Here is a 15,728-nt window from a genome sequence, read left to right on the forward strand (position 1 = left end):
AGAACCTAGGGCTTTATGCATGCCAGGCAAGCCCTATACCACTAAGTGACACCCTAGCCTTCAAGTTTTATTTTTAATAGGAGTCTTTTATTTGGGTCATTAATTGAGACATAGCAATAATTGCAAATTGTAACATTTCATTTATATTTTATTAATCAAAACCCCTCATTTGCAGAATCATATTAAGAAATTAGAATCAAGTACTAAGTACTTATGCCAAGGTTCAGGTGTAAAGTATGGATGCTATTTAGCCAACTGAGACAGCGTCAAGGGTGGTTTTCTTGGCAAAGAATGCTAAACAGAGCTCCCATGCCTCTTATAATTTCCTTGTATCAGGATCAAAAATAATATTTAGTATTTGCTTTATACCTTACACAAGAATTTTTTAAAAAGCCCATCCATAGAATAATCAATGGTCAGTAAAAGAATGTAAAGCCTAAAACGAGATTCCTTGGAAGATAGAGTGGTTTGCACTTTCTGCCCTGGTCTCTTTTTCTAGTAAAAATGGATTTATAGTAAAAGTGTTTTCAACGTGCTACAAACAGATTTAAAAGAATCATTTGGCTTGAAAGAATTTTAACAACATTAAAGAAGAGGAGGCTGTAAAAGTAAAACCAAAAAGCATGTGCACAAGAACATGAAATCAGGAAAAAAACAAAAACCTCATAAATTGTCTACACAATCATGAGTAATTACTGACTTGGTTTGTTATAATTTCAGATTAATCCCTCTTAAAACATGTGATTTACATGTGACCATTTACACAGCTCTTATCTATGATTTTTTTTTTTTAAATGTTTATTTATTTTTTAGTTGTAGTTACACCCAATACCTCTATTTATATGTGGTGCTGAGGATCGAACCCAGGGCCTCACACATGCTAGGTGAGAGCTCTACCACGGAGACACAGCCCCAGCCCCCCTAATTATATTTTGAGGTCTCCCCAAGTTGCCCAGGCTGGCCTGGAACTTGTGGTCCTCCTGTCTTAGCCTCCCTAGCAGCTGGGATTACAGGTGTGCACCACCATGCCTGGCTGGTGTGTGCTTCTTTACACACCACGTGAATGCATGTGCAGCCCGAACGCCCGGAAGAGGAACTTCTGCATGAGCTTTGTAGTCAGAGGAGACCCCTCCGTGTAGCTACGAGGAAGAGCACCTGATTCCCACAGCCACGCCCTCATGGTATATGGCCAACCCTAAGAGCCTGTGCCTAGGCTGTGAGATTAGGGCCTGTGGGACAAGACTGCAAAGTGCTTTTGAGCTGCTCAGGCCCCGTTTATTCCCTTTCAAAACACATTCTCACTTGTGTGTGTGTCCCAGCCCTTTAACCATAAACAGGATACTAGGCACCACTCACAGCCCCTTCACCTAAGATACAACACATCAATGCAAAGAACTGATGATTTTTAATTATTCCATTGCTAAGCATAGCTGTATTGCTTATAAAATAGGAACCAAATTAAATATCCACCAAAAAGACATTAGTAGCAGAGTGCAATCCTCTTACCTCAGCCTCCGTAGCTGCTGGGGTGACTGGTGAGCACCACTGCGTCCCCTGTTCCTTTTTTCTTTTCTTTTGACATATAAATCCTCTACCCAGTGCATTAATTGGGGGAACTGGGCCTGTATTGCCCGTATCCCTAGCAGCTTGGACAACACTTGCTCTTGAAGGTCATTCAATAAATATATACTTGAAGAACAAATTTTATAGACCTCATCATCAAAAGTAATCCAATTAACAGGCCTGCACCTGCGCCAAGGTTTGGATTTCAGCCCTGACTTCCCTTCCCTCCCCTCCTCCCGCCTCCCACCAGGCAAAACTATCCTGGAAATGTCTCCATTCCCAGAGTTCTTACCAGCACAGGAAGATATCTGTGAATGTCTCTGCCGTGGTGAAAAGTGCGAATATGATCCAGTACATCATCCACTTGACCTGCAGGGAGACAGCACAGAGCTAGGAGAAAGGGCAGGTGTTGGTGGCGCCCAGGTGGCCCCTGTCCACTCCCCGCCCCTCCCAGCTCACGTCCAGCTGTACTCCATACACTGGGGCTAGAAATGGGGCCTACAAATGGCCCTCCCACAGCCGGCCAGGCTCAAGGTCAGATCCGACCCTGTTAGACCCTGGCGGCCTTTCGTAGCCTCAGGTGAGCAGGGAGAGACCAGGAGTGACCAGGCTACAGCCTGGCCCTTGTGCTAGGACTACCATCTGGCGATCCAACACCATAGCCTCCACAGTGATGCCCCAGGATGGACCTGTACCAGGCCAAGCATCCTCAAGGGTCATTTAGAACCCTTTCTTGTGGGCAGGCCCCAGGGCCACCTGCAAGACTGTTCAAGTCCCTCCCTGGTGACGTCCTTTCTCTCTCCTCTGCCCCTCTCCCTCTCTCTTGAACTCCTGCAAAATGCCCCTGAGTGCTCCTTTGCCAGCTGGCTCCCCTGTGGCTCCTTCCCCTTCAGCCCTGTGCAGTGGCCAGGGCTGGGCTGACCTCCTGACAGCCGTTGCTGAGCCTCAGCAAAACCCTTCAAAACCACTACTTGAAGGTTCCCGAGCAAAGAGGCAGAGGCAGAGAGGAGGGGCCAGCCCTGGGGGAGCCGTGAGGGAGAGCCCCCCTGGAACTCCTGAGGACAATCCAGGCCGGGGCCGGGGACTCAGCAGCCTGTTGGGTGAAGACTGGAGAATGGAGTGTGAGGCCCAGAGTTGCCAGAGTGGAGAGGAGGAAATCCCAGAGTCGGGAGGCCCCCAAGTCTACATTTAATGCGCCTTCAAATCCTTGGCCGGCTCTTGAGTGGCACAGAACCAATGAGACTCCGAAATGTTTACTTTGGCATTAAAGAAACAAGCAAATCAACAGAAAGCTGAAGGAGTTGGGCAGGAATTCTGTTTCTCTTCACTGCAGGAGAAGCACGCATGGAGTTCAAGTCCTGTCTCACTGAGGGACCTAGACAATATTTTGGAAGTTCTCCTGAGACATCTGGGGGCCAACTTTAGGAATAAAATTTACATGTCAGCACTAAGGGATCAGCTCTCGGACTAAAGGTAGAACTGAAATACAGGTAAGATCTGACCCAGGGTGGAGGGGCCCAGTCACACCTGGACTGCCTGCTTGGCACACTCACTTTCCACAAGAGGGCAACAGACGGCTGAGTTTCTACCGTGTGTCCTACATAAAGCCCAGCACAATAAAAATCCCCACGGGCAAAGGGACAGGAAGATACAGTCCCCAATATGAGAAGAAGTGTCCACAGAAACAGATCCATAGATGACCTAGATGTTAAAACTGGCAGGAAGCTTTTAAAAATATAAGAAAAGAGAAAAAGGAAGAGAAGGTACAAAGGGCCCCTATTTATCAAAAAAGCTGAATCGATAAGGAATAAGTCTGGGCAGGGCCATCAGGCAACGGTATACACACACACAGCATGCTCGAGGCCTGGGCTCCGTCCCAGCACCAGGAGACAGAGACAAGACAAACAAAACCCCACAGCACAGCAGCACAACAGAACAGAGAGTAAACCTCACAACCACGGTGACGAACAACCTAATAACAACTGAGGTGACAGGTTGTTACAGGTAAGAACTGCCCCAGGGTGGAGGGGCCCTGTCACATCTGGACTGCCTGCTTGGCACACTCACTGTCCACAAGAGGGCAACAGACAGACACGTATGAGTACAACCGCGGTGGCAGACAACCTAACAACCGCGGTGACAGACAACTTAACAACCACGGTGACTGACAATCTAACAACCATGGTGACTGACAATCTAACAACCACAGTGATGGACAACCTAACAACCACAGTGATGGACAACCTAACAACCATGGTGATGAGCGCTCTCGGCAAAATGGGGAGAGGGAACCTGCCCACCTTGATAACAAAATATCTACCAAAAGAAAGAGAGAAAGTCCTGTGACAAACCCATCCCCGAGGTTGAGGAAACAGGCCGTGGCCCTCAAGACCCAGGGACAAGCGAGGCTTTCTCCCCTGCCACTTTCAGGCCATGTCATCATGGAAGTCCTTGGGAATGCCACAGGTTCTGTAGGAAACAGAGAGCTGTCGGGAACCCTCCAGGACTAGGGCGCTGAGGGATGGGTCGGGACACTGTGCACTCCCCTCGCCTCCCCATGCAGCAAGGAGCAAGGGCAGGGCCAGGAAAACAAGGCCATCTACCCTCTCCCTGAGTCCCTTGGGAACACAGCTAAGGACACCTGTTGAAAGGAAGTCCACATGAGGAAAGTTAGACACCCCGATGAGAAACCAGGCAAACGCCAGGAAGACCAGTGGCGGGAAATCCCTTCCTGGACAGTGGTCAGCCAGGCTTCTACAGCTTACCTACCCTCCCATCAGCCGGCCTGTCCCCCGCCTGCAGGGCACATGGCACCCCCTGAGCACAGGGTTTCCACCCCGTAATTCTTAAAGGGGTTCCAGGGATGCTGGTGGCCTCACCCCTGAAAAGCCCCAAAGGCCAAACTGTCCGGTGTCCCTCTGCCTGACTGGCCGCTTCTCGGGCTCTCCACCCCTTGCTGGGGGCTTTCTAGACCCCTGGCCTACCTTAGATCAGGCACCCTCCACCTCCAGCTCCCCCAGACCCCATCTTCTCCCCACCCACTGACTGGCCTCACTTCAGACTTGTCTAGAGCGCGGATGCCCCTCATGCTCTGCCCCGTCCTCCTTTCCACCCTGCCCTCTCACTCCAGGCACGGTGACCTGATCCCAGATGGGCGATCCTCTGGCCTAGCTCAACCCTCCAGTGGTTCCTTGTTGTGAAAAAACCCAAACTCCTTGCATTGGTTCTGAAAAGCACTGACGGCCCCGGCCTCTTGCTCCAGGCTCCCGCTGCACCCCGCCCACGCCCACCCACTCCACTTCCCCGAAGAGTGCTGCCTTCTGTCTCCAGGTTCGCCTCTGGCCTCAGCCTCAGCTTCTAGGAAGTGCCTGGAGCCCAGGTGGCCTGTCCCTCCCCAAGTGCCCCTCTGGCCGTCCAGTGCTCACTGAGCCTTGCGAAGGTGCCTGCTGCTGCTCTGCTGCTCTGTGGACAGAACTCCCCGAGGTGGCCAGCAGCCCTTCTCGCAAGTAGTTATGTCCCCAGCGCCTGCCCACTCCTCTGGCTCCTGGCACACAACGGGCACTGGGTGGACATGATTTTGATGTGGGTGTTGTGGGTAGGAAAGAAAAGATGGCTCCCAAAGGTGCACAGGGGGTCGGCATACTGGGAAACACGTCCAAACGGCTTTTGGAGAAGAAGACAGCTTGGGAGGTGACCCATGCTCCCTGCCAGGGCCCCTGCCCATGGCTGTGAGATACCCGCCAAAGCCGGGCACCAGTGACAGATGGACACAGTACCACCCAACAGAAGGCGAAGAAAGCCAATTAGGGAGAAGGGCAAAGGATGGACTGAGCATCCAGAGGACACCCAGGGGGCCCAACAGGCTCCCGGAGGACAGACAAAGCAGGGAGGCCGAGCCCCCAGAAACGAGGAGCCATGGGGGGCTGTCAGCCTGGAGAAGCTCCCATCATGGCCCCCCACCTTAAAATGCTTCCCCCAAATAGGACCTGAGGGGTCGCACACAGCCCGACAGGGTGCCCTGGAGATGGGAATCGTGTTCGCCTGTTTCAACAAGGAAACGGGTTCCCCAGTGGGCACTCCTGATGCTCGGGCCTCCATGGCCTCACTGACAGTAGGTGGGCCCCTCCCAGGGACTGAAAGCATGTAGAAGTAGCAAGACTCGTCCCGTGTGCACCCTCCACACACAAGAGCTCGTCTAGGGCCATCCTCTCCACTGCCTCCATGGGGTGTTCACCAGTGGAGCCCGTGTCCCCAGCCACCGCCACTGGGGCCAAGCACCAGCTGACACGGCTCCCAGTTGGTCCTCGGCCTGCCTCCCTCTACCTTCCCACAGAGCCTCATGGAGGGGGCCACACCCAGGCCCCCCAAGCACAGGGGCCAGGGGCTCAGGGAGGGCCCTTCTCAGTGTTGTACCCCACTCGCTGCTTCTCGTCAGGGGCCTCCTCTGAGCACAGAGATGGGGTGACAAGGTGACGCTCTGGGGAGCCTCCGTTCTTGTGCACCGCACAGCATGGCCCTGAGGTGGGGAGCCCCACAGAATGCTCGGCCTCTGCTGGGTGGGCGTGCTGTCCTGGGTGCACTTCTTCTCTGACTCTGTCACCGACACATGGCCCTGCTTCCTAGCCAGGGCCTCCAGGCTCAGGAACCAAGCAGCTAGGGCAACCTGTCTCCTAGTTCAGCCCAATGGCAACTCCTCGCGGCTCACAGAGCCACACCACCAGCACCGCCTCGGAGCGCCTCCGACGTGAGAGTGTGCCACCCACCGGGACCCTCTGGACCAGGGCTGGCATCTGATGGGATCCTGCTCATGCACATAGGCTGAGGTCCAGCTTACCCATGGCACTCTTGCCCTCACCTCCAAATCTCTGACACTGCTTTTCAATGGCTTTATTACCTGAGAGGTGGCTGCATCCACCAGGAATACGAGATGGTTCCAACAAAATGTCACCTGGCCACCTCAAGACACTCACTGGAATATAGGTACAGGGCAACCTGCAGGCTTCAATGCAGTGACAATCCTGATTGTCAGGGGGACCAGGGTAGAGGGACCGGGGGTCCACTGTGGGGGCTCCCTGCACTGTTCCCAATGGAGGTAAAAGTGATGGCTCATTGCTGAACCCTGCAGAGGCGAGATCACAAGGCCTTCGTTCTCACAGTGTGCACAGAGAGCCCTCTCACCAAGTGCCAACCAAGGCCACTCGGGCATGAATAGGGTGACAGAAGAGGGAAGGGCCAGGGGAACCCAGGGAGGGGAAGGCATGGATTCTGTGGAGTGCGGGGTGCCCAGCACGAGCCTTGAGCATCCTGATTCTGCAGGGATCTGGCGTGTTAACCGGAGCCCCTGAGCCACTTTACACCCTATGGGTCACCACATAATTAAGGATTTCAGGAAAATCTTCAATATGCCCTTATTTTCATTTGTCTGAGAGTCATGATTCACCCTTTAGAAATCATCTTGAACACTAGATTCCAACACTGCTGTAATCTCCTGACCAGCTTCGTGAGGACGGACTGCAGCGTTTACCTTCTCCCTTCCCGTGTTCTGCATCACTTAGTGATCCTAACTCGTGTACTTTGTGCTCTCTCCCACAGGGCACTGGCCATTCGGACACAGGGGAGGAGGGTGTGGCGCACAGCTCCCCAGGACACCCATACCCAAGCCCTACGCAGGAAGGGTGTCCTCAGCCCCAGGTAATCACATGTCCTTAGAAGAGAAGCGTCCTGGCTGGTCAGAGGGAGAAGGGATGTGGCAGAGCGCCCAGGGACACGGGAGGCTGGCTCTGGAGTGGGGACTACAGCCAAGGGTGCAGGTGGCCTCCAGGAGGTTTGGAGGCTGGACCCAGGCTTCCTGCAGAGTCTGCCAAGGAGGCAGCCTGCCTGACAAGGCCCAGAAGAGGCTGTGCCTGCAGACCCTGCAGGGGGTCCCTGGTGACCTGCCACCTGACAGGGAAAAGGAGACCACTGAGCCCTGCAGGGACTTGGGAGGGGCTCTGCTGAGCCTGGGAGCAAGGAGCAGGAAGAGCTGGAGAGGCCAGGGCAGCCCAGGGAGTGTGACCAGCAGGGATCAGGAGGAACTGGAGAGGGCCAGGGCAGCCCAGGGACAGTCACCAGCAGGGAGCAGGAGGAGCAGGAGAGGCCCAGGGCAGCCCAGGGAGTGTGACCAGCAGGGAGCAGGAAGAGCTGGAGAGGACCAGGGCAGCCCAGGGACAGTCACCAGCAGGGAGCAGGAGGGAGCTGGAGAGGGCCAGGGCAGCCCAGGGACTATCACCGGCAGGGAGCAGGAGGGAGCTGGAGAGGCCAGGGCAGCCCAGGGACAGTCACCAGCAGGGAGCAGGAGGGAGCTGGAGAGGGCCAGGGCAGCCCAGGGAGTGTCACCAGCAGGGAGCAGGAGGGAGCTGGAGAGGCCAGGGCAGCCCAGGGAGTGTCTCCAGTAGGTGTGTCTGGGAGGTGGAGGCTCCGGAGAATGTCAAGGTCCCCCAGCTCCTCTTCTGTACAAATGGGCCACTGGGAAAGGAATGTGTGTGTGTGTGCATGAGAGCAAGTGTGGGCATGTGAGTACATGTGCCTGTGACGCTGGCTATGACACTGTGACTGTGTGTGACACTGAGCGTGTGGTGTGTGACCTGAGTGTGAGCAGAGAAAGGGGCCCCAATGCTCCACTTTCCTCCGCCCCACTCTCACCCAGAAGCCTTCCGACCTCGAAGCTCCCCTGGGGCCCATAGGACAGCTGCCCAGCATCAGTGTCCACTCTGTGTTGACGGGCTGCCAGTCCCGGCTACGCCAGACCCCTGCGAGTTCAGTGACACAGAGCAGCACACCAGGCTGAGCTCAGCTGGGGCTTTCTGCCCTGGGGAGTGGAGGGTCAGCCCTGCCCGTGCTGACCCATAAGGCCCTCCCTGGCCAGCTGCCCTGTGAGTGGAAGAGCTGGGAGGAAAGGCCACTGAGGCTTCGCCTTGGCCCAGTCAGTCAAGCCCTGCGAGTCCTGTGCCAGCAGCGTCACCACTATCCACAGTGTGCTCGCTGAGACAGACTCACAGTTCAGGGACTGTCTCCAGAGGAGGAACCACCCCTCCGATCCCCTGCTTAGGAGCAGCAGAGCACCAGCCAGGCAGGGAGTACTGGGACCTGGGAGAGAGGACCAAGGTGGCTGGCGGCCGGGGTGGCCGGCTTCTTCATCAGGGCTCTGGGAAACCTGCAGCAATGCCCTCCAGTCCCACTCTGAATGATTTCCTTACCTGCATCAAACTTGCCAGGTAATGTCTGAGCAAGAGACGGCTGCTGTCCCCCACCCACTGCCCAGGGAGGACACAGAGGCTCCTGGAACTTCAGGCATTGGTCTAACCTTGCAGCCACTGAACTTCAGAGCCAAGCCTTGACCAGGCTTCCCATGCCAAGTCCACCACCTTGAACAGAGCTGGGTGTGTCCTCCAGGGCGAGGGCACCTTCTGTCCTCCACCACACATGCCTGTCAATCAGGGTGGCCTAGCAGTTCTGTGGAAGGGACCTAGCATGTCCATGGACAGTGCCCAGAGGACCCTCCAACCAGGGGTCCTCCGCAGCCTCTCCCGTGCTCAGCCCTCTGCAAGCTGCTGGGGACACCGATGGGTGGTGAGCAGCGCCTGCTCTCAAACAGCTGACACAGCAACAGGCCCACCCTGGAGTAGGAGGAACCGCAGGCTGGAGTAGGGCCGGAGCAGTACCGCCAGGAAGACCCCAGGACAGGTGCCCTGCCCGCCATGCCAGGCTGACCCCAGGGTCCACAGTGTGTCCCAACAAGGAAACTGAGGCTAAGGGCGGTGAGGTCACTCACGCATGGGCACCCTGTCCTCTGGCTGAGCAGCTCTGCTTTCCCACCACACTCAGGGCCCAGACTGGGACCCACTGCAGAGGAATCTCCACCAGCCACAGGCCCACTCCCGAGGGCAGACCCTGTGCCCAGCCCTCACCCCCCGCCGTGCAGCAAAGGGCTCTACTTACATACTCCTTAATGTCCTTGGACTTCACAGCCTTGTAGGAGTAGTACGCAGGGTAGAGGGTGCCAAATATGAGCCTGGATGGGAGAGAGGGAAAGCAGAAGTGTGGCTTCCATTCATTTTACTTGGGGGAAGCTGTCTGTCTTGGGGCCAAGAACAGTCCTCCAGGCACAGAAAGTTTGCTGTAGGACTGGGTCCCTCCTGCCTGGGCCCCTAGGTCCTCCTGCTGATGGCAATTGTCCCTGGAAATCCCCTGGCCCAGCCCACCCCTGCTTCCTTCAACTTGTGGTCTGTCAACATGAAAGGATGGTTGGGGGTCACAGAGGCCACAAGTGTGGGGGTCCAGCTGAGCAGCCAAGATTCCTGAAATCAAAGGCCACCTTTCCACTACGGCTGCTGACCCCCTCTGAAGCCCCACAAAGCCTGCCCAACTGGACTTGATCTTTGATCCTGTAGCCAGAATAAGCTTCTCCCATTGTAACCGTAACCTGGTCAACCCCAGCGCATCCCCACCCCACATTAACCACTGTTCCCGAAATGCAGAAGCAAGCCAGGCAGGGTGGCCATCCCAGCACACCCTGAGATTCCAGCAACTTGGAAGGCTGAGGCAGGAGGACCACAAGTTCAAGGCCAGCCTCAGCAACTTAGTGAGGCCCTACCTCAAAATAAGAAAATAGAAAGGGTGGAGGTGTGGCTCCATGGTAGAGCGCTTGCCTGGCACATGCAAGACCCTGCGTTCTACCCCCACACCATGGGGAAAAACGCAGGAGCAGGGACCACAGCACCAGTGGGACTGTGTGGTCATCGGCTTTCACTGCTGTGCCCTGTCCACAGCACCGGATGGTCTGCTCCGTCTGATGTGAGCGGTACAGGGTAAAGTGCTCGCTAAGTAGGCGTTCACTGCACAAAGCTCCAGGGTGAAGTGACACCATCCTGGACACTCCTGACCTTGGGTCTGAGGTCTCAGCATCCAGAGGGAGGCCCTGCGTGGGCTGAATCAGCAAAGCTTCAGGCTCACTATCCACTCTGAGGAAATGTCACCTGTGTCCACCAGGCAGGCCTCCCCCTGCCTGGAGGCTGGGGCTGGGCAGGTCAGCTGGGAGCCAGCCCCTGCCCCCGGGTCCCACCACAGATGAATTTGCATTTTGGTCTCAATGATAATTAGCATTTCACCCCTTGGGGGAGGGGCTTGCAACCCTCCTAATTTGCTTTGGAGGAAGAGCAGTGAATGCAGCAGTCCCAGCCAGGGGGCACTGGTGCCTGTGTCCCCAGACCAGGTGCCCCACAAGAACCTCTCCACGCAGTACTGTGCCTTCCAGCCCCCCCACCCCCCCAAGCCCCAAGGCCTCCGGTCACCAGTCAGCAGTGTGCCAGGTGCCAGCGACCCGTGACTCTGGCGGCTTTCTCAGAGCCCCCATCTGAGTGCAGGATCTTCCCCAGCCCAAGACTGGTTTGTTAAAGCCCACTGACCCTTTAAGGCCTGTCTCAGGAGCTCAAAGGAAGCCCCACTGGGAAACCTTGCGCTCCTCCCTCTGGGGTGTCTGCACCCCCTCTAGGCCTGTGGCCCTGAGTATTGGCAGCCCTAGGGACATTTCAGGCAACACTGGCACTGGGCATGCTCACCTGCGTGGGCTGACTGCAGATTAGGGCTAGGGCTAGGGCTAGGACTGACAGTGGGCTGGCCCATTCTCTGTCACCTGGGACTGGACATTTTGGACGACCTTCACAGACCAAGGCCCTGGGGCTCCCCGTTCACACCACCCAGCTCTGGGTTCACTGGGGTCCAAGCGCCTGGAAGAGCCCCTGACCAGGTGGGTGCCTGATATGTGTCTTTTGAGAAAATGATCAAACAACTGTCATTTATCCCCAAGGAACGTAGTCCACTCTCCAGTGACAGCCTGCAGAGGCCAGGAGGAGAGTGGTCAAATGTGTACAGGCTCCATCAAGGCTCAGGCAGAGCAGGGTGTCCATGACAGAGCCTCACAGCGCCAGGGGCCCAGGGCTGGCACCCACCCTCCTCCTCCTCATGTCAGTGCCTGTGGCCAGCAGCCCCCTCCAGAGGTCAGGGGTGCCCACCTGCTGCCACCTTCTCCTGTCTGTGCCCCTGCCCCTCTTGCTTCAGTTAGGAGCCTTCCTCAGGCTGCTCCTCCCACACCACCCACCTGCGCCCTCCAGAAAGCAGGGGTGGCCGGAGGCTCCTAGGAGCACAACACTCCAGGTGGCAGGTCCCAGCAGGGCAATCCTGTTGCCCAGGGGCATCTGGGCGGCACCTGGAGCTCCTTCAGTTATCATAGCCAGGAGGGTGCTGCTGGCCTCTGGAGAGCACATGTCCACAGGGTGCAGAACAGGACGCCCCACAGGCCTTCTCCAGCCGAGAGCCCACAGGACATGCTGGAAACCCTGGCCCAGCAATTTATTTCCTGGTCCTCGCACCATGGACTCTTCCCTGACCTCCAGGCCAATCTGCCCTAAGAGAATGTCCAGTGTCCCAGCAAGTGCTCAGGTAGGAGGGGACAGTCCAAGATGGTGGGCACCACACCTACCCATGGGCCAGCATTGGGGAACACAGCTCTGCGGCCCCTCCTGGAGCTCTGAGCAGGAGGAGGTGCTGCTCACACACACTGACCATCCAGGTGCCCAGAGGAGCACTGGGCTGTCCTGGGGCCACAGATGCTACACAGGCTGGGGCTCCACTACAGGCTCCAATGCTGCCATTGCCAACTGAGTCCAAGACTTGTTGAGAGCCACAGCCGAAGGGGCCCCAGCAAACTTCCAACTGCCAGCAAACTTCCAGCTGCCGGCTGATGATTGGCTCACAGCGGCCCCAGCAACATCTAGCTGATTGGCTCCTCTGCGGTGATGCTCATTGGGCTGTTTCCCTGCCCTTTCAGACCACGGAGCTGCTCATTGGGGGACTTTTTTGGCTCCGCCCATGTGACCCAGCCAATCGGCCTCAAGAGCAGGAGGATTGTGGGAGGCAGAGAGAGGCTTGTGTTGGAGAGAGAGGCTTGTGGGAAGCCGGTGGTGGCAGTTGGGGCTCTGAGGGTTTTTCCTGAGAGGCTGTTTTGTTTGGCGTGTGTGGTTCTAAAAATAAAGTTAGTTTCTTTTGACAAGTGGCTCCTGATTGTGCCCAGCCAGACTGCGGCAAAGACTCGCAAACCACCAGACCAGACAGTGTTTAAACTGCACTGACCATTGTAGAATCAACACTAACAATAGTTTTTCTAAAATTAAAACGTGAAGTGTAAGCAGAATAATAAGCCTATTTATACAGGTGTTTATTCCACCATAAAACAAACCACCCTAAAGAAACAGTACTCCCACACTCGATCTCCTCCCCTGCGTGCTGGTTATGGTCTATGGACACTCGTGTGCATGTAGGTACACAATGGTCTATGGACACACATGTGCATGTGTGTACACAGTCCATGGGCACACATGTGCAAACAGGTATACACATGGTCTAGGGACACACATGTGCATGCAGGTACTCACATGGTCTAGGGACACACGTGTGCATGCAGGTACACACATGGAATATGGACACATGTGTGCATGTTGGTACACACATGGTCTGTGGACTCGGGATGCACGTTATGGTTAAGAATTTTTAAAAGATGGTATGTTGCATTGAAAAAAAACAAGTTTGCACAAAGTTCATCCTGTTTCCTCTGAGTATCCAAAGCAATATAAATTTACACTGATTATATTTTGTGCTTTATGTTCTTAATGTTAAAAATACATAAATTATAATTACTATTCCCTGAGGGTTTTGGTAAAAACTTATGAATCTGTTTTTTTCACCTGAATGGAAGTGACTCTCCTGGGCTGCTTTGCTGCCTACACTTTTTTTGTTGTTATTGTTGTTACTAGGGATTGAACCCAGGGTGCTTAACCACCAAGCCACATCCCCAGCCCTTCTTACTTTTTTATTTTGAGTTGGGGGCTTGCTAAGTTGCTTAGGGTCTTTCTAAGTTGCTGAGGCTGGCCTCAAAGTTGTGACCCTCGTGCCTCAGCTCCTGAGGTGCTGGGGTCACAGGTGTGCACTACCATGCCCAACTTTGCTCTCTATTCCAATGGAAGGGTGCTTTGTGGTTCCCGAGTTCCTTTTGGCATTCCAATAGATGTGTTTCAATTATTTTAAATATGGGAAAAAATTTAAGTGAGACACCTTTGAAGTCCCTCATACACACTTTCCTGCTATGTTCCTTTTCCTCTGCCCCCAAAGTTGTGAATTTGGTATTTATCATCCACACCTTATTTTATTAAGCCCATTATGTGCCATCAATCCTATACATAGGACACTTGTAATAACTTATATTGAACAATTTATAGGGATACTGTAGAATTCTATAGGTGTTGCATCCAGGATGATGGGACATAATGGGTTAACTACACACTACACGAGCTATGCATAGATAGTACCGTGTTCTCCCTGTTTGGGGCAAAGGAACAGAATCTCCCTGGGTGGATTCCAAGGCATTGTGTTCTTCTCATCCAACCTTATGTTTTGAAATGTGATCCCTGTTGAGACTTGTCTTTCTAGATCATTCTTGAACCCATGTGCCACCTCACTATATGACCACATTGCGGCTTACGTAAGTTCTTTCCAATTCTCCCCAGGACACACACGGCCATGACTGACATCCTCATACATGTATCCTTATGCACATTGGGGACTTTCCTTAGGGCACAAGCAGCATGGAACTGCTGGGTCACACGCACGGCACTTCCACCAGGCGACACCCACCCACAGCAGGGTGACACCAGTTTTTACTCCCTCCTGAGTGAAAGTCCTGATGCCCCCTCTCTTGCCAGATGGATACAGTTGGATCTGAAATTCGTTGCCAGTTTGATGGGTGCAAAATGGAACCCGGGTTTGCATCTCCTCATTGCAGGTGAAGTCGACTGACCTCTTACGCCTGTGGGCCACTTGGGCTGCGTACCTGGTCTGTTGATGTCCCTCCCTTAAGTTATCTTCTGAATGATCTTTAGGTGACGATCTGCTTCAGACAGATGCCCTGCAAATCTTTTCCCAGCACAAACTCTTTTAACTTGTTTGTAATACCTTTTGTGGTGTAGAAATTTTTAAATTGTAAATGAACAAATATATCACTCTTTTAAACATATCTTACTGAGAAAACCTGCTCACATATTTCCTCTTATTATTTATTTATTTTTGTTTGGGGTATTGGGGATTGAACCCAGGGGTGCTTAATCACTGAGCCACATCCCCAGCCCTTTTTATTTTTTGAGACAAAATCTTGTTAAATTGCCCAGGCTAGCTTTGAACTTGAAATCCTCCTGCTTCAGCCTCCTGAGCTGCTGGGATGACAGGAATGTACTAACATGCCTGACTTTTTTTTTTTTTTGTAACAGGGGTGGGACCCAGGGGTGTTTAACCACTGAGCCACATCCGCAGCACCCTCCACCCCCTTTTTTTTAGACAGGTATTGCTGAGTTGCTGAGGCTGGCCTTGAACTTTCAATCCTTCTGCCTTAGCCTCCTGAGTCGCTGGGATTACAGGCATAGCCAATGTGCCTGGCTTCACACATATTTTCTTGTAAAAGTTTTTAACTTTTGCTTTTTCACTACTAGGTTTTTATCATCTGGAGTTCATGGGAGTTGGGGTTTGGTTCCATTCTTCTGTGTAGGCGTCCGATTGTCCCAGGTGCAGCTGTGTGGTCAGCCTTCTGACATGCAGGGGTTCTATGGCCACCGTGTGAGCACCACCCCACTAGCGTCTTAAGAACAGCTGTGGTGGTGATGACCACAGCTTCAGAGCAAGTCGGGAGGTGCTAAAATCCTCGTGACCATTCTTGGCCCTTTTCCTGCCTGTTTTATCATAGGTTGTCGAGTTCCTTGGGAAATCTTATTTGGATTTCCCTGAATTTCTAATGTTGGCTGGGAAGAGCCGCTATCTCTGCCAGGCTCTCTCCTCCTGAACGTGGCCTCTTCCATTTCCTCCTGCTTTCCTTTAGGCCTCTTCATGATGCGCTGTGAATTTCCCTGGCGAGGTCTGCTTTGTCTGCTCCAGGCTCTCTGGCCATGGGTGGTGCTGAGAGCCTCTTGACCCCCCTGGATTCCTCGTGGTACCGGAACCGCACTCAGAGCCCCGGCCTTGCCGAGTCAGGAGCCACGGAGTTTCGAGGCCTTGCGGTGGCCTGTGCAGGGTGATTCCCCCCAGGTGGA

General features: G+C 54.1%; 1 protein-coding gene across 1 annotated transcript in view; it reads right to left on the bottom strand.

The window, feature by feature from the left end:
* The window catches only part of Reep1 (receptor accessory protein 1), an 81,105-nt gene that overhangs the window by 29,828 nt on the left and 35,549 nt on the right, over positions 1–15,728 (bottom strand). The window contains exons 2-3 of the mRNA XM_048787804.1: positions 9,541–9,613; positions 1,856–1,932 (exon numbers count right to left, since the gene is read on the bottom strand). Of these exons, the coding sequence (XP_048643761.1) occupies positions 1,856–1,923 (68 nt within the window). The 5' untranslated portion in view covers positions 1,924–1,932; positions 9,541–9,613. The remainder of the gene's footprint in view (positions 1–1,855; positions 1,933–9,540; positions 9,614–15,728) is intronic.

Source organism: Marmota marmota, unplaced genomic scaffold, assembly GCF_001458135.2.
Source record: "Marmota marmota marmota unplaced genomic scaffold, marMar, whole genome shotgun sequence".
Lineage (NCBI taxonomy): Eukaryota > Metazoa > Chordata > Mammalia > Rodentia > Sciuridae > Marmota > Marmota marmota.